This window comes from Pteronotus mesoamericanus, unplaced genomic scaffold (assembly GCF_021234165.1).
Source record: "Pteronotus mesoamericanus isolate MK-2021 breed Mesoamerican mustached bat unplaced genomic scaffold, CSHL_Meso_final contig_56, whole genome shotgun sequence".
Lineage (NCBI taxonomy): Eukaryota > Metazoa > Chordata > Mammalia > Chiroptera > Mormoopidae > Pteronotus > Pteronotus mesoamericanus.
In genome coordinates, this window is record NW_026555201.1 from 1,202,367 (window position 1) to 1,220,063 (window position 17,697).

Sequence of the window (17,697 nt, forward strand, 5' to 3'; positions counted from 1 at the left end):
AGAGAGATTGTAGGCGGGCTGTCCCTCAGCAGTAACAAACGAAGGGAAGGGAAAGAGACTTAGGTAGAATAGCCAGGCCCATGCTTGAAGTCAGAGGCTCTTGCCTGAGTCCCATCCTACCCCTCAAAGCTGGTCCACGGTCAGAGCAAGAAGTAATAGAGAGTCCATGTTTTTAAAGTCACTTGAAGCTCGTATAGGCACAATTAGTCCACAACACTTCCCTATACACACGGACCACACAGGCAAAGCTCCCATCAAGTTCCCACAAAAATCACCAAGACTGCCCCTGCCTCTTTGGGACTTCTCTTCCTGTCCTCACCCTGACTCAGTGATGCTCATTTCAATCTGATTTCCCATGGCAGATATCTTGGAGGGGCTAGGGGCACAGGGGAAACTCTCTGCCCAGTGTTCTCACCTAAGTTAGTTATCTGACCTTCCCTATTTCCCTCCCATCTTTATAATTTGCAGATCTCCCTTCCCCTCCTGCAGTGTTCCCACACTCTCCTTTGAGACACCATGTTCAACTCGATGACCCCACCACCAGTCAGTAGCTATGGCGAACCCTGCTGTCTCAGGCCCCTCCCCAGTCAGGGGGCCCCCGGCATGGGGACAGAAGGTCAGTACATATACCAATCTCTGGGCCTTGAGGACTGACAGATCTCTCACCCAGCCCCAGGGATCCCTCTTCTATTTCCTATCCCATGCCAGTTTTCCATCTACAAAATTTGAGCTGCCATGTAATATGGGCTTGGAATACGGGATCAGCCCAATTTAATATGGGCTTGGAAAGTGAAGACTCGTGTATCCCCCAGTCCAGTTGTCTTTCTTTTCTAGGACTGTCTGGTCTGCCCTTCTGCCACCAGGCCAACCTCATGCCTGGCCCCCATGGTTATGGGTCAGCCAGAGAGACCAACAGCTGCACGGAGGGTGAGGCCTCAGGCAACATCTCTTCTCTTTCTGCCACTCTGGGACTGGTCCGGAGGGAGAAAGCGGGAGGGCAGGGGATCTAACGTGCAAAAGGAAGTGCTTGAAGATGGGATCAAGGGGTCAGAGCATGATCAGGTAGTCACAGATGGGGGCAATAGGGTAAAGTAGAGTCACGTGTCATATTTTTTTTTTCTGAGTGTCAGAACACACAGGCTGAGTGCATGGAGAGACATGCCCCCTTACTTTCTCTATCTCCCTGTTTCTTGCCCAGCCCCACTCTTTCCTCCTCCCCGGAGTGCAGTCAAACTGACCAAGAAGCGGGCACTGTCCATCTCACCTCTGTCAGATGCCAGCCTGGACCTGCAGACAGTTATCCGAACCTCGCCCAGCTCCCTCGTGGCCTTCATCAACTCACGCTGTGCCTCTCCGGGGGGCTCCTACGGTCACCTCTCTATCAGCACTATGAGGTGCAGACAGCCTCGGGCTAAGAGATCCCGGTCTAAGAGGCCCCGAAAGACCCTACCAAACCCTATTCAAAGCCTCAAGCCCTCCAAACCACCAGACCCTGTTTGAATCCTTATCATTTCAAAGGCGTTGGAGCCCTCCTCAGCACCTCCCCAAGACTGCCTCAACCACTTCCCGCACTGTCTTCCAGGCACCCTCCACATAGTCTCAGAATTCCTGAGACTTTCTGAAGTGACAGTCCTAAATAACCACTCCCCTTCCTCCTCCTCCTCAGCCCATCTCTGGGATTCCCACCCCAGATGAATCACCAAAAAGGGACCTCGCCATCCTTCGGGGTCCAGCCCTGCGGTCCCCATAACCCCACCCAGGGAGGGATGATGCCGCATCCTCAGTCCCGGGGACCACTCCCAACTTGCCAGGTGAGAGCCCTCATATTACAACCTGATTTCTCTCAGCTCAGGGGGGCAGGGAAAGGACTTTATAGGGGAGCGTGAAGGAAGGACAAGAGATATAAAAGTTTCAGCACCAGAAAAATAACGGGATATAGGTGCTGGGGTTCACTCTTAGGGTTGAATCAGATTCTTCCAAATGAGATACCACCTTTAGTCCATTCCATTCACCAGTGCAGTCCAAGGAGGAAATCTCTCCCAAACTCAGGGGTTCCAGCTGCTTGGGTGGGGGCACTCGGGGCAGGAAGACCTGGCTGGGCTCCCTCTCTTCCTTCTGCCCACTTCTACCTTCATCACCCTCACTTCTTCCTTGGGGAAGTTGAAGTCTGAGCTGGACATGCTGGTTAGCAAGTGCCCAGAGGAGCCCTTGGAAGGTGACATGTCCAGCCCCAACTCCACAGGCACACAGGTAAGGACAGGGGCGGCTTTACTTCTGGAACCTGAGTAAACCAAAAGCTGCCATCCAAGTGACCCTAGGATTGCCTCTCCTGCCTTAGGATCCCCTGCTGGGGGTGCTGGATGGGAGGGAAGACATGGAGAGAGAGGAGAAGCCTGAGCCGGAATCTGTGTATGAGACTGACTGCCGTTGGGATGGCTGCAGCCAGGAATTTGACTCCCAGGAGCAGCTGGTGCATGTGAGCCCCAGGGGTAACAAGAATGCTGACTGGAACCTGTAGGAAATTCTGAGTGGGACACAATTTCGCAGAATTTCTGACTGGAAGCAGGCTGAGAGCAGGAGGTCCGAGGATACTGAGGTCAGGAAGTGCCCTTTTGAGCAGGCATAAACTCAAGAGTTGTGGCTTTGTTTTACGAACTTGGAAGAACTGAGACGTGGGCTATGATGTCCTTCCTACACCATCTTCCCCCATAAAGTGGAACCATAGGGGGATATGGTGTGGTGGGGAGGTCGAGGGGAGGAGGTCTGGGTCTCTGAGCATCGGGGAACCTCAGAGAGCCTCTGCGTCTTCTCCCCTCAGCACATCAACAGTGAGCACATCCACGGGGAGCGGAAGGAGTTCGTGTGCCATTGGGGGGGCTGCTCCAGGGAGCTGAGGCCCTTCAAAGCCCAGTACATGCTGGTGGTCCACATGCGCAGACACACGGGCGAAAAGCCACACAAGTGCACGGTGAGGCACCCTCTTCCCAAGCTCAGGGTCCTCCCTCACTTGAGGCTGCCCTCCAAGGCAGGGCCTCATTGTGACTTTCGTGGGCCCTAGGCACTTATGCCTTTGTAGGCCCCTTCTTCCATAAACAAGTATTAAACATTTATATTTTATGACTGTGTTTGTATGAAGATAAACATTGACATGATATATTAGAACACTTTCTTGGAACTACAAGCTCATTTTTCCTTGCTTTTCATATAAATTAAAACATTTTTGTGGGACCCTGAAAGTACTGCGGGCTCTAGGCACTGTGCCTCCTAGAGCAGGCATAACGGAGAAGCTGCCTCATGGAGAAGCCTGGCATTGAGGACAGACGACACCCCCAGATTACTCCATCCCAAAACGGCCCAAGAGCTCCATGCAGGGAGACCCGCCCTGACTTGACCAGGAGATGTTCTGGCCTCAGCTTCATGTCCCCGCAGGCAGAGTGCCTCCAGCTGCTTCTGTTTCCCAGTCTGTTGTCTGCCCATGTCCCCTAGTTATGGGACTTCTCCTGAAGCCCCAGTACTACCCCAACCTGAGTTATATTTTCTGACATATGTCCCTTTTGAGATTTAGGGTTCTTTTAATTCCATGCCCTTTTGTCTGAGAGCTATGCTTTGGTCCTATATCCCCCAGTTTGAGGGGTGCCGGAAATCATACTCACGCCTCGAAAATCTGAAGACGCACCTACGGTCACACACGGGCGAGAAGCCATACATGTGTGAGCACGAGGGCTGCAGTAAGGCCTTCAGCAATGCCAGTGACCGGGCCAAGCATCAGAACCGGACCCACTCCAATGAGGTGAATGCCTTACCTAAGAGACTCTCCCCACTTGAGAAGCCACCTACGGGGGCGGTTCCCCCATAAGAAATCCCTTAGCCCAGCACCCACTCCACAGAGGTGAGTTCTCCCCACCTATATAATTCACCTGGAGAAGGCCTTTTTGAAATTAAGAAGTTTCACTCACTACCTTCTACCCCTTACCTCTAACTTGCCAAAGGGCTAACCTAAGAAAGACCCATTCTTACTAAAGGAGACCCCTGACCCCTTCCATCCCTGAATTTAGGGGGCCTCAGACCGGGCTCACCCCCTCATCTTCCCCAGGCCTGGGCAGTCAACTTTCCTAATCTTTCCCCAATCCTCTCATTTCTTACTCCAAGGGCCCCACTCTCCTTATTTCCTTGGGTGCTGTGTGTTCCCCCCTTGCCCTCATCCTTGCTTGATGCCACCAATTTTTCACACTCCTTCTGCATTCTTCCACGTTCACACCTTTGCCTGCTGTCTTCATTTTCCACTCAACAGAAGCCGTATGTGTGTAAGCTCCCTGGCTGCACCAAACGCTACACTGATCCCAGCTCGCTCCGGAAACATGTCAAGACAGTGCATGGTCCTGACGCCCACGTGACCAAGCGGCATCGAGGGGACGGCCCCCTGCCCCGGACACCATCCCTTTCCACAGTGGAGCCCAAGAGGGAGCGGGATGGAGGCCCTGGCAGGGAGGAGAGTAGACTGACTGTGCCAGAAGGTGCTATGGTGAGACAGCCAGAGAACCCTCTGTCTGCACAGCTCCGACTGCCTCGCTGACATCATCCCAACTCGCCCATCCCCTCCTATCACTCCTCTGTGGCCAGACCCCCAGATGTCCCAATGTTGCTCCTTGGGCTACCCCAAGTCTAGGGATTTTAGTGTATTTATTTCATTGGTTCAGCAAATTCTTAAATAAGACTCACTGTATTCTTCTGAACCCTTTACGTGTATAAGTTCATGTACTCCCTCACAACAACTTCATGAGAAAGGAACTTATTGTCCCCATTTTCAGACGAGGAAATTCAGGCGTGGAGAAATTGCCCAAGGGCATAGAGCCAAGAGGGCTAATTTGACCCAGGTTGTCTGTGCTCCAGCCTAGGCTCTTCTCAATGCCTCTCCTCTGGTTTGCCCTGTCCCTCACCTGCTCAGCCCTCTCTACGCCTGTAAGCCTCCCCTCAATCCCAGCAGTCATTGGGATGCAGGCTTTTAGCTATTCACCAAGTTCAGGGAGCTATGGAAAAAGGAAAAGGATGTCACCCTCAGCCCTCATCTTTCCCAACAGAAGCCACAGCCAAGCCCTGGGGCCCAGTCATCCTGCAGTAGTGACCACTCCCCAGCAGGCAGCGCGGCCAATACAGACAGTGGTGTGGAAATGACTGGAAATATGGGGGGCAGCACTGAGGACCTGTCCAGCTTGGACGAGGGGCCTTGCCTTGCTGGCACCGGTCTTTCTACTCTTCGCCGCCTTGAGAACCTCAGGCTGGACCAGCTACATCAACTCCGGCCAATAGGGCCCCGGGGCCTCAAACTGCCCAGCTTGACCCACACGGGTGAGATCTGGGTGTAGGGGCGGGGTGGTTGCTGGGCTGAGATCTGGACCTTTCTTGAGGTTGGAGGAAGGACTTCACGCTTTGGGGATGCAATATAGCACCACTGTACACTAGAAAAATGTTCCCCTTCCTTAAGACGTTTTCCTTCCAACCACCAGAAAATTGTTGTGCTACACAAAGTATGTGAAGTGAATGCTGTCCCATAGGACTGTGCAGTGTAGAGCCTGTACAACTGTTGGCAGCAGCCCTGAATCCCCGATGAGACAGAAGCAGAAAGGGCATGGGAGAAAGAGACATAACTAAGTGGTCAGAGTTAAGGAGTCTTTCCTTGGGGTTCCAGGACAAGCCTGTCCCATGGGGGAGGCACGGTTAGATTCAGGGGGCCTCCTGACCACCCTACCTTTTCTCCCTATCACTTGCAGGCACCCCTGTGTCCCGCCGTCTGGGTCCCCCAGTTTCTCTTGACCGCCGCAGCAGCAGCTCCAGCAGCGTCAGCTCGGCCTATACTGTCAGCCGCCGCTCCTCCCTAGCCTCCCCCTTTCCCCCTGGCTCCCCACCAGAGAATGGGGCATCCTCTCTGCCTGGCCTCACACCTGCCCAGCACTACCTGCTCCGGGCAAGATATGCTTCAGCCAGGGGAGGTGGTACTCCACCCACTGCAGCATCCAGCCTGGATCGAATTGGGAGTCTCCCTGGACCTCCCTGGAGAAGCCGAACCGAGTATCCAGGATACAACCCCAACGCAGGGGTCACCCGGAGGGCCAGTGACCCAGCCCGGGCTGCTGACCACCCAGCCCCAGCCAGAGTCCAGCGGTTCAAGAGCTTGGGTTGTGTCCACACACACCCCACCACAGCAGGGGGAGGACGGAACTTTGATCCCCAACTCCCAACCCCTGTCTACTCACCACAGCCCCACAGCATCAGTGAGAATGTTGCCATGGATACCAGAGGGCTACGGGAGGAACCAGAGATCGGGACCTCCATGATGGGCAGTGGCCTGAGCCCTTATATGGACTTCCCACCTGCTGATGCTCTGGGTTATGGGGGACCTGAGGGGGCAGCAGCTGAGCCTTATGGAGCTAGGGGTCCAGGCTCCCTGCCTCTTGGACCGGGTCCACCTGCCAGCTACAGCCACAACCCTTGTCCCCAGCAGGTCTCCTATCCTGACCCCACCCCAGAAACATGGGGTGAGTTCCCTGCCCACTCCGGGCTGTACCCAGGCCCCAAGCCTCCAGCTGGAACCTACAGCGAGTGTCCTCGTCTTGAACATTATGGACACGTCCAGGTCAAACCAGAACAGGGGTGTCCAATGGGTTCTGACTCCACAGGACTGGCACCCTGCCTCAATGCCCACCCCAGTGAGGCGCCTCCACGCCAACAGCCTCTGTTCTCCCACTACCCCCAGCCTCCCCCACCCCAATATCCCCAGTCAGGCCCTTACAACCAGCCACCTCCTGATTATCTTCCTTCAGAATCCAGGCCTGGCCCGGATTTTGATCACCCCACTCACTCCACAGGACAGCTCAAGGCTCAGCTTGTGTGTAATTATGTTCAGTCTCAACAGGAGCTGCTGTGGGAGGGAGGGGGCAGGGGAGATTCCCCAGTCCAGGAACCTCTCTACCAGAGTCCGAAGTTTCTGGGGGGTTCCCAGGTTAGCCCAAGCCCTGCCAAGGCCCCAGTGGCCACATATGGACCTGGCTTTGCACCTAACTTGCCCAATCACAAGTCAGGTTCCTATCCTGCCCCTTCACCATGCCATGAAAATTTTGCAGTGGGGGGAAACAAGCCTTCCCACAGAGTAGCAGCACCACCCCGACTTCTGCCCCCTCTGCCCACTTGCTATGGGCCACTTAAGGCAGGGGCCACCAACCCCAGCTGTGGCCACCCTGAGGTGGGCAGGTTGGGAGGAGGTCCTGCCTTGTACCCTCCTCCTGAAGGACAGGTGTGTAACCCCCTGGACTCTCTTGATCTTGACAACACTCAGCTGGACTTTGTGGCTATTCTGGATGAGGCCCAGGGGCTGAGCCCTCCTCCTTCCCATAACCAGGGGCACAGCTCGGAACATACCCCACCTCCCGCTGGAGCCCCCAACATGGCTGTGGGCAACATGAGTGTCTTACTGGGATCCCTGCCTGGTGAGACACAATTCCTCAACTCTAGTGCCTAAAGTGTGGAACCCCACCCACCCCAGGTCCACATTTCCTAAGGGGTGTTCATCCTCCCAGAGAAGTCAGGAGAAGGAGCCATGGCTCCCTGGGATGCCCCAGGGATAGGAAGTAGGGGCTGGGGGCTGAATACAATCTGTATATATTTGGGGGAGAAATTTGATAATGACACTGTTTCCTAATAAAGGAACTGCATCAGAAATAGCCCTGCTTTATGTGCTATTATCTTGGGGAGGAGTTATCCCCCCCACCCGGGCCACACTTTCCTCTTTAGAGAAGCTCCCTCACCACATCCCAACCCCTCAGGTCAGACTCACAAAGATGGAGACAATCATCTGGGAGACATGGGATTTAAAGGGATGTCCTCAGAACATACCACACCACCAGGGGGTACCACTGGAACATGTTTTCTCTTCTTTCTTGCCCCGGTCAGGGGAAGAGGCTGGTGAAGTCAGTGAGCATCAGCTGGACTAGCTGCCCAGGGTAGAGAGCATGGGCTGCTGGGTCAGATGTCTCCTGCTCGGGCCGAAACAGGGTTGGTCCAAACACAATTCCCAGATTGTGAGGGGTCATGCGGTTCTTATCTGAATGTGTCATCACCCTGTGGGCAAAGGCCAAGAGAAGGGGCTGAAAGGAAGCAGCTTTGCCACTTCGAATAAATCTAACTTTTCAAAGAGTTGAGCAGGGAAGAATTCACCCCTCTATGTGACAGCCAAGGAAACCAAGGGGAGAGAGCCTCAAGGGGGATGGAGATAGGACCAGCAGAGAAAACTTCAGAATACAACTCAGAGATACAAGCTAGGATACAACCACCTCTTCCCAGCTTCAGAGACTTCCCCTAGAGTCCTCTCTGCTCACAATTTGGAAGGCTTTAATTCAAATGGCTATCCTCTCTCAGAAGTCACTGCCCAGGCCCAGCTCAGCCAAATAAGCCATAACCACTGTTCCAATGGGAAACAAAGAGGCAGAGGGAAGGAAGAGGTTAGATTTCCCTTGTTTCTCACACACCATCAATGAGCTTGAATTGATCCCCATTTCTCCATTTGATGCTAACCAGCAGGTTTTGACCCTCATAATATGACCCCTGCATAGAGGTGGCCACTTTCCCCAATCTTGTCTAAACTTAGGTGTTTCCCTACCCTAGCCCCATTCAAACAGAGTCTGCTGCATGCTCCACCCCACCCTCTTCCTGAATGAACAAAAAAGTTCCGTTTTCCTGACCTGCATAAATGCTCCAGGAGGTACCGCAGAGTGTCATGGTTGGGCTTTGGCAGTGAGACTATTAATTCTCGTATTTGAGAGAGGCGTTGCTCTGATTCCGGGAGTGCTAGAGAGAAAGAGTAATGGGAAGAGCACAGGGGCGAGCTTAGGGAAGACGCTAGTGCAGGGCGGGTAACATTTCTCTTTCCAAGGCCCATGGAAGACATTTATCCATCACGGCTTTCTTTTTCACTGAGCCCAACTGCAGCCTTAGAATTCTTTTCAACTCAGCCCTCTAAACATTCACACACACACACACACAACAACTAGAGTTGGCACATGTGTTGAAAGTTATTTACCATCTCTGTGTTCAGCATGAGACAGAAAGTGTAAGGAAACCTCTACTCTGTTCTTTACCACTCATGCCCCTTCACCCCCAATATTAAGGGCATTGCCCAAAGCTCCCATCCCTTACCAAGGGCAGCACGAAAATGGGGCAGCAGCAGTGGAGGTATCAGAGGCTGAGGTAGCTCCCTGAGAAAAAGCTTCAGGGCTCCAGTGACCACGTGGATGTCATCCCACTCAGCACTGTCCAAATCTAACCGGCCTTCTGGAAGGAGAAGTAGGTATAGAGGGGCTCAGGGCTCATGAAGGACCAGAGGGACCTACAGACTGAAAGATGAGGAGTTCTATAGAAGAATGCAGCTAAGGCAGACCATAGGAATGCTTAAGGGGTCTACGGTGGGGCAACACAGCAAAGGCAGGAATGGGGACAACCGGTCCAGGAGCAGGACATGGGGAAATCCACAGAGAGCAGGGAGGATGTGGGGAACTTCTAAGGATTTAAGGGACCTTCTGTGTAAATACCTTGGCCTGGTTGTTCTGGAAACACGTATCTCCCATCGGAGGTGATCGCTCGCTCTGTAACAGGTGTAAGAAGAGATTAAGAGATAAGACAGGCAGTTCCATCCAGAAGCTCTTCCCGTTCTGCCGGCTCCCTCACTCAGAACCATCTGCTCTGAGACATGAAGTTCTTAGTACCACCACTTGCCCACAGGCCTGCTCACCTCTGTCCACCAGGAAGCGAAGTTTCTGGACCACTGCCAAATTCCCGCTTACCCGGTAAATGCCATCTACATCTAGACCTAGGATATGAAGCAAGGAGAAGATAAGGATTCCTGCTCTAGCCTGTGTGTATGGAGAGGTCTGGTGAAAGATCTGAGGGTGGACAGAAAAAGTTTAAAAGGAAAACCAGGATGAGGGAAGTGGGGAACTCAAGGCCTTGGCCTGTTGAAAGGGTAGATTTTGGGGTCTCTGGGAAAATGACCTCTCTTATCCACAGCAGCAATGCAGAGCCGCACAAAGCTGGGCACGGTGTCTCCTTCCCGCTGACACAACGATTCCAACTGGCAGCCAAACACCTGGTCTGGGGAGATAGAGAGTGAGGCGGGAAGCCAGTGCCAATGTCAACCATGGAAGCTCTTAGCACAGGCCTTCACCTCAGAGTTGGCCTCCTGGCCCTCCTGGCTGTCTGCTCTGGGTCTGCAAAAGGGTACATCCACCTCCCAACAATCAGCAGTAATGGGAAAAGCAGAGGCCTCAAAAGACCGCTGATTCAGTTCTGGGAAATCCTCCTGGGAGCCTCACTGAAAATCGGCTGATGCCCAGATCAGGAACGTAAAAACACTGCAGGAGGCACGAAGGAGAACGGTGCCAGCTGGCCCAGTCCGCCTCACCTCGGAGCAGACCCCGCTCCTGCAGGCTTTGCAGGGGTGGTCTCTTCGCGATAAGCCGCTTTAGTTTGTTCCGCACGCGGTTCTGCTCACTTCCTTCAGGGCAGCGACCTGCAGGAGACGGGTGGAATCCGAGTGTGAGCGCAGCCGCGGGGCGAAGGAACCTGGTGACGGTCCCCCAGGTACCTCTACCCCCGCCCCCGGCCCGCCCCTAACTGGAGCTCCGGCGGCCGCCGAAACGGAGCAGTGGCTTGGGCCCCGGCTCCTCTTCTTCGTCCTCCCCGGCGCTCAGCTCCCCCAGCTCCGCCGGTCCCGAGCCTGACAGACGCAGCTCCAGGGGGTTCTCCCGATCCTAGACCCGGACAGGTGAGGTGGGCCGAGAAGAGAGAAATCTGCACCCCCAGCTCGAAGCAAGGAGACCCTAACCGGCTGCTGAGGCCCCACGTCCCAGCCCCACCCCAGAGCTTTACGCGGAGGCCCCCCGCCCCGCCTCACCCCTGAATCCTACAGTCCCTTCCCCACGCCCACGGCCCCGCCCCAGCGGAGCCAGTCTGCCCCACTCCCTCCCGCCCATCTCACCAGGCGCTCGATGACCGCTCGCAGCGCGCGGTGCCAGGCTCGCAGCTCTGTCTCGAGGTCTGACTGCAGCAGGAACTCGTGGCCAGGGACCGTTCGGATCTGGGGGACGGGGAGGAGGGGGCCGGCGGGGAGAAGGCTTGAGTCAGCGGGGAGGGAGGAGCATAGAAGGCAGGGAGGTCGAGCTGGAGACTCTTGCGGGAAATTGAGGGCGCACCCTTCTGTAGGATGGGGCTTTGGGGATGCCTGAGCGGGCACTCACGTGCAGGACGTTGCGGCGGCTGGACAGGTGGCGGCCGTGCGCCAGGGCCGCCCCGCGTAGGTCCACGCTGCTTTCGGGTCGAGTGCCCGCTGGTCCCTGGTAATCAGGGGAGGAAACTGAGGCAACGGTGCGGTTTCCCTCACTGTCTCCCTCTCACCGGGTGGACCGCAGCAACAAGGAAGGCTGTGCTCCTTCTTAATTCCTGACCTTCCTCTACACCTTCCTCCCCACCTTCGCCCTCACAGGTGGCCCGAGTCCCTCCGGCGCCGGGGTCCCTCCTGCGCCCGCCCTTCCCTCGCTCACACTCACCCAGGCTGAGGAGGGTGCGGCGGGGGGTGGCTCTCGGTAGAACACCAGGCTGTTGCCCGCTAACACCACCCAAGATGGGGCCCAGTTCTTCCTGCAGGGGCGGAGGGGGCAGTAGGAGGGGTGCAAAGGTCATTTAGAATCACCAGGGGAGTGCGCTCTTCCAACGCTCTGCTCTACCCAACGGATGGAGTCGGACCGCCCAGGCCCCAGAGGTATTCCCAGCTCTCCTCACCTGAGCTTGCGTCCCCCCTGAGCGATCTTAGTCACGTTGAGCTGGCCTGACTTTTCCACCTCCTGGGAAACGGAGGGAGGGGTGACAGGGTGGGGGCGGGTACCAGTAAGTCACCCACTGGCCCTTACAGACCCCGCCCAGCTCGGCTTTCCCCCGGGGTGAAGTCCTTAAAGGTTGCAGGGGAGGCTGGGTAAGCGAGGATGCCCAGGGAACACTCAGAAAGAGGAAGATCTTTCTGGAGGAGCAGGAATCAGGGCATGAGGCAAGGAGATTCTTGGCATTCACACGAAAATGGGAGGCTTACATGGGGGTCGTCCAGGACCTGCGGCAGAGGCCGCAGGGGCTGCCAGGCTGAAGGCTGGTCTGAGGGGTCAGGCTGGGAGGTGCGCCGTCGGGGGCACGGTGAACCCTGGGGCAGGGGGGTGGAGAAACAGGTGGAGGAAACGCTAACTTGGAAGTCCCTAGCTGGGGGGGGGGGGGGGAAGAGGGGTGCGGATGTGGGTGACCGGTGTGTAGTAAAGAACGTCTTGCATAAAAGAGAAAGTCGTGAAAAGATGGCTTTTCCTGCCTGTGATCTGGAGGAGGAAGGGATCTCACCTGAGGGTCGAGCATTTCTGGAGACCCTGTGTCAGATTCTGAGCCCTTTGCCTGAGGTTGGAGGACACCACTGTCCCTCTTCAAGGTCTGCGTTCCCTCCATGGAGGCAGGATTCTGGGGGGAAGGGGAGGTAAAGCTACATCCAGACGCCACCTCAACCAGCTCTCAACTCCCTTCTCACAATTTTCTGATTCTTCTGATCTTCTGAGAGCCCCAGAAAGAAAATACACTACTTTGGGATACAGTAGGGAGAAGGAGGAAATTGAGGGGACAAAGATAAGCAGGAAAGAAGGTCTCACCGTCTCCCCAGTTCGAGTGCGGCGTGGGGGCTTCCAGGACTTGCAGCCAGTCAGCGAATTTATGTAGAAGCAGCGTCCGGAGTTAGGGTCCAGATACTGTTCCCAGGTGTCCAGCCTCTGCAGCGGGGGGCATACAGGGTTTGGGGGTGGGAAGCGGGAACAGCGGCGAAGGTCCACCAAGTTGCAGTACACGGGGGGCTCTGACATGAGGGGCTGGGGTCCTGCCTGCCAGGAAAGGGGGAAGAAAGGTAGTTATTCTGCCTGAGCCTTCCCCAGACTTCTCTCCACCTAACCACCTCCTCCTCTCCCCCACCATTTTCTCACCACCAGATCCTGGCTGGGGTGACCCAGGTACTGAGGGAGAAACCAGTCCCCAGCTGATTTTTTTTTTTTTGACTCCCTCCCTCACAGTCTTCTTTGCTCTTCTCCTCACTTCCTGTTGCCAACTTCCCTCCTCCCCCACACTACCCCCACCCCAGGGCCGCAGGAAAGGGGAACAGGCTGTGTGTGTGTGTGTGTGTGTGTGTGTAAGGGGGGGTGGTTGAGGGGAGCTCCCCACCTTCACATCTTCCAGAGTAAAAGAAGACAGAGAGGAGGGGGTATGAGAAAGGAGGGGCCATTTTTCAACCACCAGTAACTAAGAGACAGGAGGGGCTGAGTCTTCAGGAAGAGCAAGGGAGTTCCATCTCTAGAGGGGACTTATTGGTGACTTGAGCTGGCAAGACCTGGCACAGGACAAACCCTGCTTTGGGCCAGCAGTCAGGAGGAAGAGAGAGAAAGCATAAATGAGGTTGGCTTTATAGCAGTCCATCTCTCATCTTCCAAGTTCCATGTATCCTCAAGGATCTTTGCTACTTGCTGTCCCTCAACTAGAATTCTCATCTCGTAGTTTGCTTTCATGGCTGTTCCTGACTTCTCCTTATTCAGCTTCAACTAAATGTCATCCCCTCAGAGGTGCCTTCCTGGCCACCTCAGTCACTCTCCACCATATTAATTTTCTTGGTAGCGCTTATCAGTACCAAAATATATTTATGTGTTGTCATTCCATGGGAACCCCTTGAAAGCAGAGAGCCTGCCTGTCCTGTTTGAAATTGTGCCTAGAACAGGGCCCAGCAGTAAACATCTGTGGACAGCTGGTGCTCAGAAGGAGAACTATGACTCACCATGCTGGCACTGGCCTCTGTCAGCAAATCCTCCTGGGAGAGAGATCTTCCACTTGGCCCATCCTCAAAGGGCTTCAGGAGAGTGGGCCTCAAATTGGTAGCACTGATGCTTCTACACATTTTGGGGGGAAGAGAGGGAGGGTGCTGCGATATAGCCTGGGCTCTATCTGGGGTTGTCTGAGATAAGTGCAACTCTTCTGGTGAGCCAGGAAACAACTTGGGCCCTGGAAACAGAAATGGGGAGAGCAAGGGGCAGGTGATCAGAGGTGTGATCTTGGCTGGGTGCCGCATCCTGGGAGTTCACAGGGAAGACAAGAGCAGGGGGAGGCTGTTGTTGAAAAATAAAACAAGGCCGCAAAGACTGGAGACTGGGAAGGGAGGCGACGGAAACACCATGGTGGGGATGAGGAGTAGGCTGATCAACAGGTAAATAAGAGAATGGGGTCAGGAGGGAGGAGGACACTTTCGATAATTCACGGAAGCCATGGAGGTAAGAAAGTGATGGGGGGACTTACCATGAGTCCCGAGGGATTGTCTGGTGGTGATGGTGGTTGGGCTCTGGGAAAGTATGGATTCCTCTGTCATGTAAGCAGCTGGTACAAAGACAGGACGAGAGTTGGATGGTGCTCCCAGGCGCCTTGCCAACCACCAGTCCGAGTTGGTCTTTCGAAGCAGTAGGAACCTGTCCCCTTCAGCCATAGATACCTGCCTACCATTTGCTGCAGTATAAGTGAAGTCATAGAGGGCACAGAGCTGGGATCCCCGAGAAGTGTTTCGGGACCCCAGCCTTAGGTTCCCCCAAGTACTTGGCCACCACTGGCCCGATAGCATTATGGTCAATACTGTCACCCGTGGGAAAAAGGGGTGTTGGATATCCAGAAAAGGACAGAACTGGCTACTTCTAGGCAGAGTAACATGGTTCTAACAGCAGTGTCAGAGAGAGGTAGGGACAGGAAGAGGGTAAAGCACAGGACCTGAGTGGGGGTCAGTGACAGGTTATGGGGGCTGAAAGCTCCTGAGCGATATGACTGGTGAGGAAGTATATATGGTGACAGAGGATGTGGTCAACAGGGCTGCAAGGCCAGCAAGGCAGGAAATCAGACGAGGCCTAGCTCAGTGATTTTCCTCCAAGTACTTTCTGGGGCCTATGAGAAGATCCAGGGGCAGGAGGAGTTCGTCCTGGATGGTGGTGGGATTCTTGAGCTGTACACGGGAAGATGAGGAAAAAGAATTAAGTCTCAGACAGAACACAGGCAAAGAGAAAGCAGTTAATCGCAAAGATACAAAAGTCTGTGACCTGTTATTAAATGTACACAGGCTCCAATGTTTCCATTACCGATCACCTCAGACCTAAAGTTGTGTGCTTCCTGTGTAGAGTCAGAGAGCCGCAGAAACAGAGAAACAGAGAGCCAGAGAAATAGTAAGACCAAATTGGAGAGAACAAGAGAGTGGATGGGAGAAACACAGAGGGGTTCCGAGTTAGAGGCAGAGATGAAAACTCCACCGTCCTCCCAATCCTGGGCACATTCTGGGGAGCTGGAAAGCCTTGATGCAATCCTGGGTATTTAAGCCTCTTGGGCGGGGCTCCGCTTTAGTGTGTGGGTTCATTCATTCACATCCATCCTTAAGCAGGAGGCTGAGCACCTCCTCCGTGAAAGAAACAGTGTTAGGCACTGGAGATAGGGAGAGGAAGGAGATAAACACAACCCTTGCCCTCTTGGAGCTTACAGACAGATCTTCACTAACCACACAATAAATCTATTAATGTCCATAGAATCAGGGACTGACAACTAGCATAGGATGCTATGATGGCATATTGAGGAGGATGGCAGACTGATGTCAGCTTTTCCCAGGAAGCTAGTAACTAACCTCCCCTGTCCATTGCCAGAGCTTTAAAACCCACACTTGTACTTCCTCCTTACCTGGCCACTCCTCTCTTCCCCTTCTCTGTTTCTCCACAGCACAATGTGAAGCTTTCTGTGAGGCTTTCAGTCAGGCTTTGGAGAGGTGGGGTAGAGGTGGGGTGCCTCCCCCTTGGTGACATCAAACAGCCAGCTCTCTTCCCCCGGACGTGTGGTCTGAGGGCTGGGTTGCCAGTACTAGGATTCCTCAGTGATATTCTCCCTAGTTTGCCCCTCTCTTGAAATGTGGAGAATCCCACCTCTCAACTCTTTCTTCCTACTTCTAAAATAATGACCAACTTTACCCATTCATTCATTCATTCATTCATCTAATGTTTGTTAAGTGCTCAAATCCCATTATTCTCTGCTTTCTCTGAAGCTCTCTCCTGCTCTACCCTCTACTTCTTTAGAGGCTCCTTCTCATTAGCTTTTGAATCTTTTCCATCAGCTTTTAAGTGTAGCCAAGTCATCTTTAGACAAACCTCCCTTGACTGTGCTCTTCAGTTACCACTGTATCTCCCTCTCCCTTTTTAAAATCAAACTTCTTAAAAGAGTTGCCAACACAAAGAGGTCTTCATTTCCTCTCCCCTGACTCTCTCCCCTTTCTAAGGTCACTCTTCACTAGGGTCACCCCAGAGTTTGCACAGACACTTTGCACTCGCGATGCTGCTTGACATCTCAGCAGCTGCCAAAACAATTGGTTTTTTTCTCCTGTAAAAACTATGGGTATCTCCCTTGCCTTTCTATCACTTCCTTCCTTGTTGCATAAGGGAGGACTTTCCTTTGCTTGTTCCTTAAACCCCAGTGGCTTGTCAGAGATCCTGTGCCCTTTACACTCTATACACCCTAGGGATTCTTAATCTCTCTAGCTCAAATGACCTTCATATGCTTCTGAGTACTATATCTTCATTCTAGATCTTTATCTAAAACTCCAGTCTAATCCACCGCCCACTAAAAATACTCCACTTAGGTATTTCATAGGTACCACAAATACAGTATGTTCTAAACTGATCTTGCCAATTTTTCCCCAAACCCATTTCTCTTCTAGTACCCCTATTCAGTTAAATTTAAATTCAGTATTATTTATAGAATGCTTATTAACATTTGTGTCAGGCAGGAACTGTGGACTGGGTATTGTCAATTAAGATGACAAACATAGTCCCTACCCTCTCATAACAATTAAAATACAGTGTAATATTCACTATCACAGGGAAAATACTGTCATCTGTTGGAGCACATAGAGGGTGTATCCAACTGCCCATGCCAGAAACCTGACAGCCAACATTAATTTCTCTTGTTTCCTCACTACTCACATTTAATTGATCACTAAACTTTTCCAATCTATTTACTTCCTTTAATCCCTACAACTACCATTCTCCTTTGCCTGGATATTATAACCTCGTAACTAGTCTCCTTGAATATAGGTATCCTTCCTTCCAGCCTGATCCTGGCACAGCAGCTACTGTGACCTTTCTAAAACACAAAAATGCCTTGCCACTCTCCTGACTTAAGCTTTCAAAAACTTCTCATTGTCCTCAGAGTAAGGCCCAAATTTTACAGTTTGGTTTACAGACACTTTCTCCCTTTATCCTAGTCTTTTCACACTCCCCATCCCAAACTCTATACTCCAGCCACACACTAAATCCTTACACTTCTAAAGTGCATGGAGGTCTATGGTCCTTTGCATATGCTGTTTTCTCTTCCTGAAACACTTCCTCTCTCCACTTCTACCAGTCTTTACCTGGCCAACTCTGACCCACCATTCATATCTCAGTTGAAAGGTCACTTGCAAAAGAAGGGCTCTTTTAATCCCTTAGAGTTGGGTAAGGGCCCTAACTAGTAGTCTCTTCAGTAAGCTTTACATTCTCCATCATAACTTTGGGCGCACTTGAAAGATTATTTGATTATCTCACT

General features: G+C 53.2%; 2 protein-coding genes across 5 annotated transcripts; one reads left to right on the forward strand and one right to left on the reverse strand.

Annotated features, from left to right (window-relative positions):
• The first annotated feature begins 516 nt into the window (after positions 1 to 516).
• Positions 517 to 7,513, forward strand: GLI1 (GLI family zinc finger 1). 3 transcript variants are annotated; one of them, XM_054580260.1, is made up of 11 exons: positions 517 to 616; positions 835 to 927; positions 1,199 to 1,394; positions 1,667 to 1,811; positions 2,161 to 2,250; positions 2,339 to 2,476; positions 2,819 to 2,968; positions 3,626 to 3,790; positions 4,292 to 4,522; positions 5,079 to 5,346; positions 5,769 to 7,513. In XM_054580260.1, the coding sequence occupies exons 1-11, from the start codon at positions 517 to 519 to the stop codon at positions 7,511 to 7,513; spliced, it is 3,321 nt and encodes a 1,106-aa protein (XP_054436235.1). The 3 variants fall into 3 exon arrangements, with proteins under 3 accessions (XP_054436235.1, XP_054436234.1, XP_054436236.1); XM_054580259.1 differs by having other exon boundaries at positions 835 to 926; positions 1,186 to 1,394; XM_054580261.1 differs by lacking the exon at positions 835 to 927 and having other exon boundaries at positions 1,229 to 1,394.
• Positions 7,514 to 7,729: 216 nt separating this feature from the next.
• Positions 7,730 to 14,713, reverse strand: ARHGAP9 (Rho GTPase activating protein 9). 2 transcript variants are annotated; one of them, XM_054580262.1, is made up of 17 exons: positions 14,415 to 14,713; positions 13,883 to 14,138; positions 12,720 to 12,944; positions 12,421 to 12,534; positions 12,128 to 12,232; positions 11,824 to 11,885; positions 11,592 to 11,682; positions 11,283 to 11,378; positions 11,024 to 11,122; positions 10,661 to 10,796; positions 10,448 to 10,555; positions 10,039 to 10,137; positions 9,779 to 9,856; positions 9,579 to 9,632; positions 9,187 to 9,321; positions 8,733 to 8,838; positions 7,730 to 8,112 (listed from the first exon to the last, which is right to left on the reverse strand). In XM_054580262.1, exons 1-17 carry the CDS (start codon positions 14,711 to 14,713, stop codon positions 7,941 to 7,943), a joined length of 2,235 nt encoding a protein of 744 aa, XP_054436237.1. In that variant the 3' UTR covers positions 7,730 to 7,940. The 2 variants fall into 2 exon arrangements, with proteins under 2 accessions (XP_054436237.1, XP_054436238.1); XM_054580263.1 differs by having other exon boundaries at positions 13,883 to 14,106; positions 14,398 to 14,713.
• Positions 14,714 to 17,697: the final 2,984 nt, after the last annotated feature.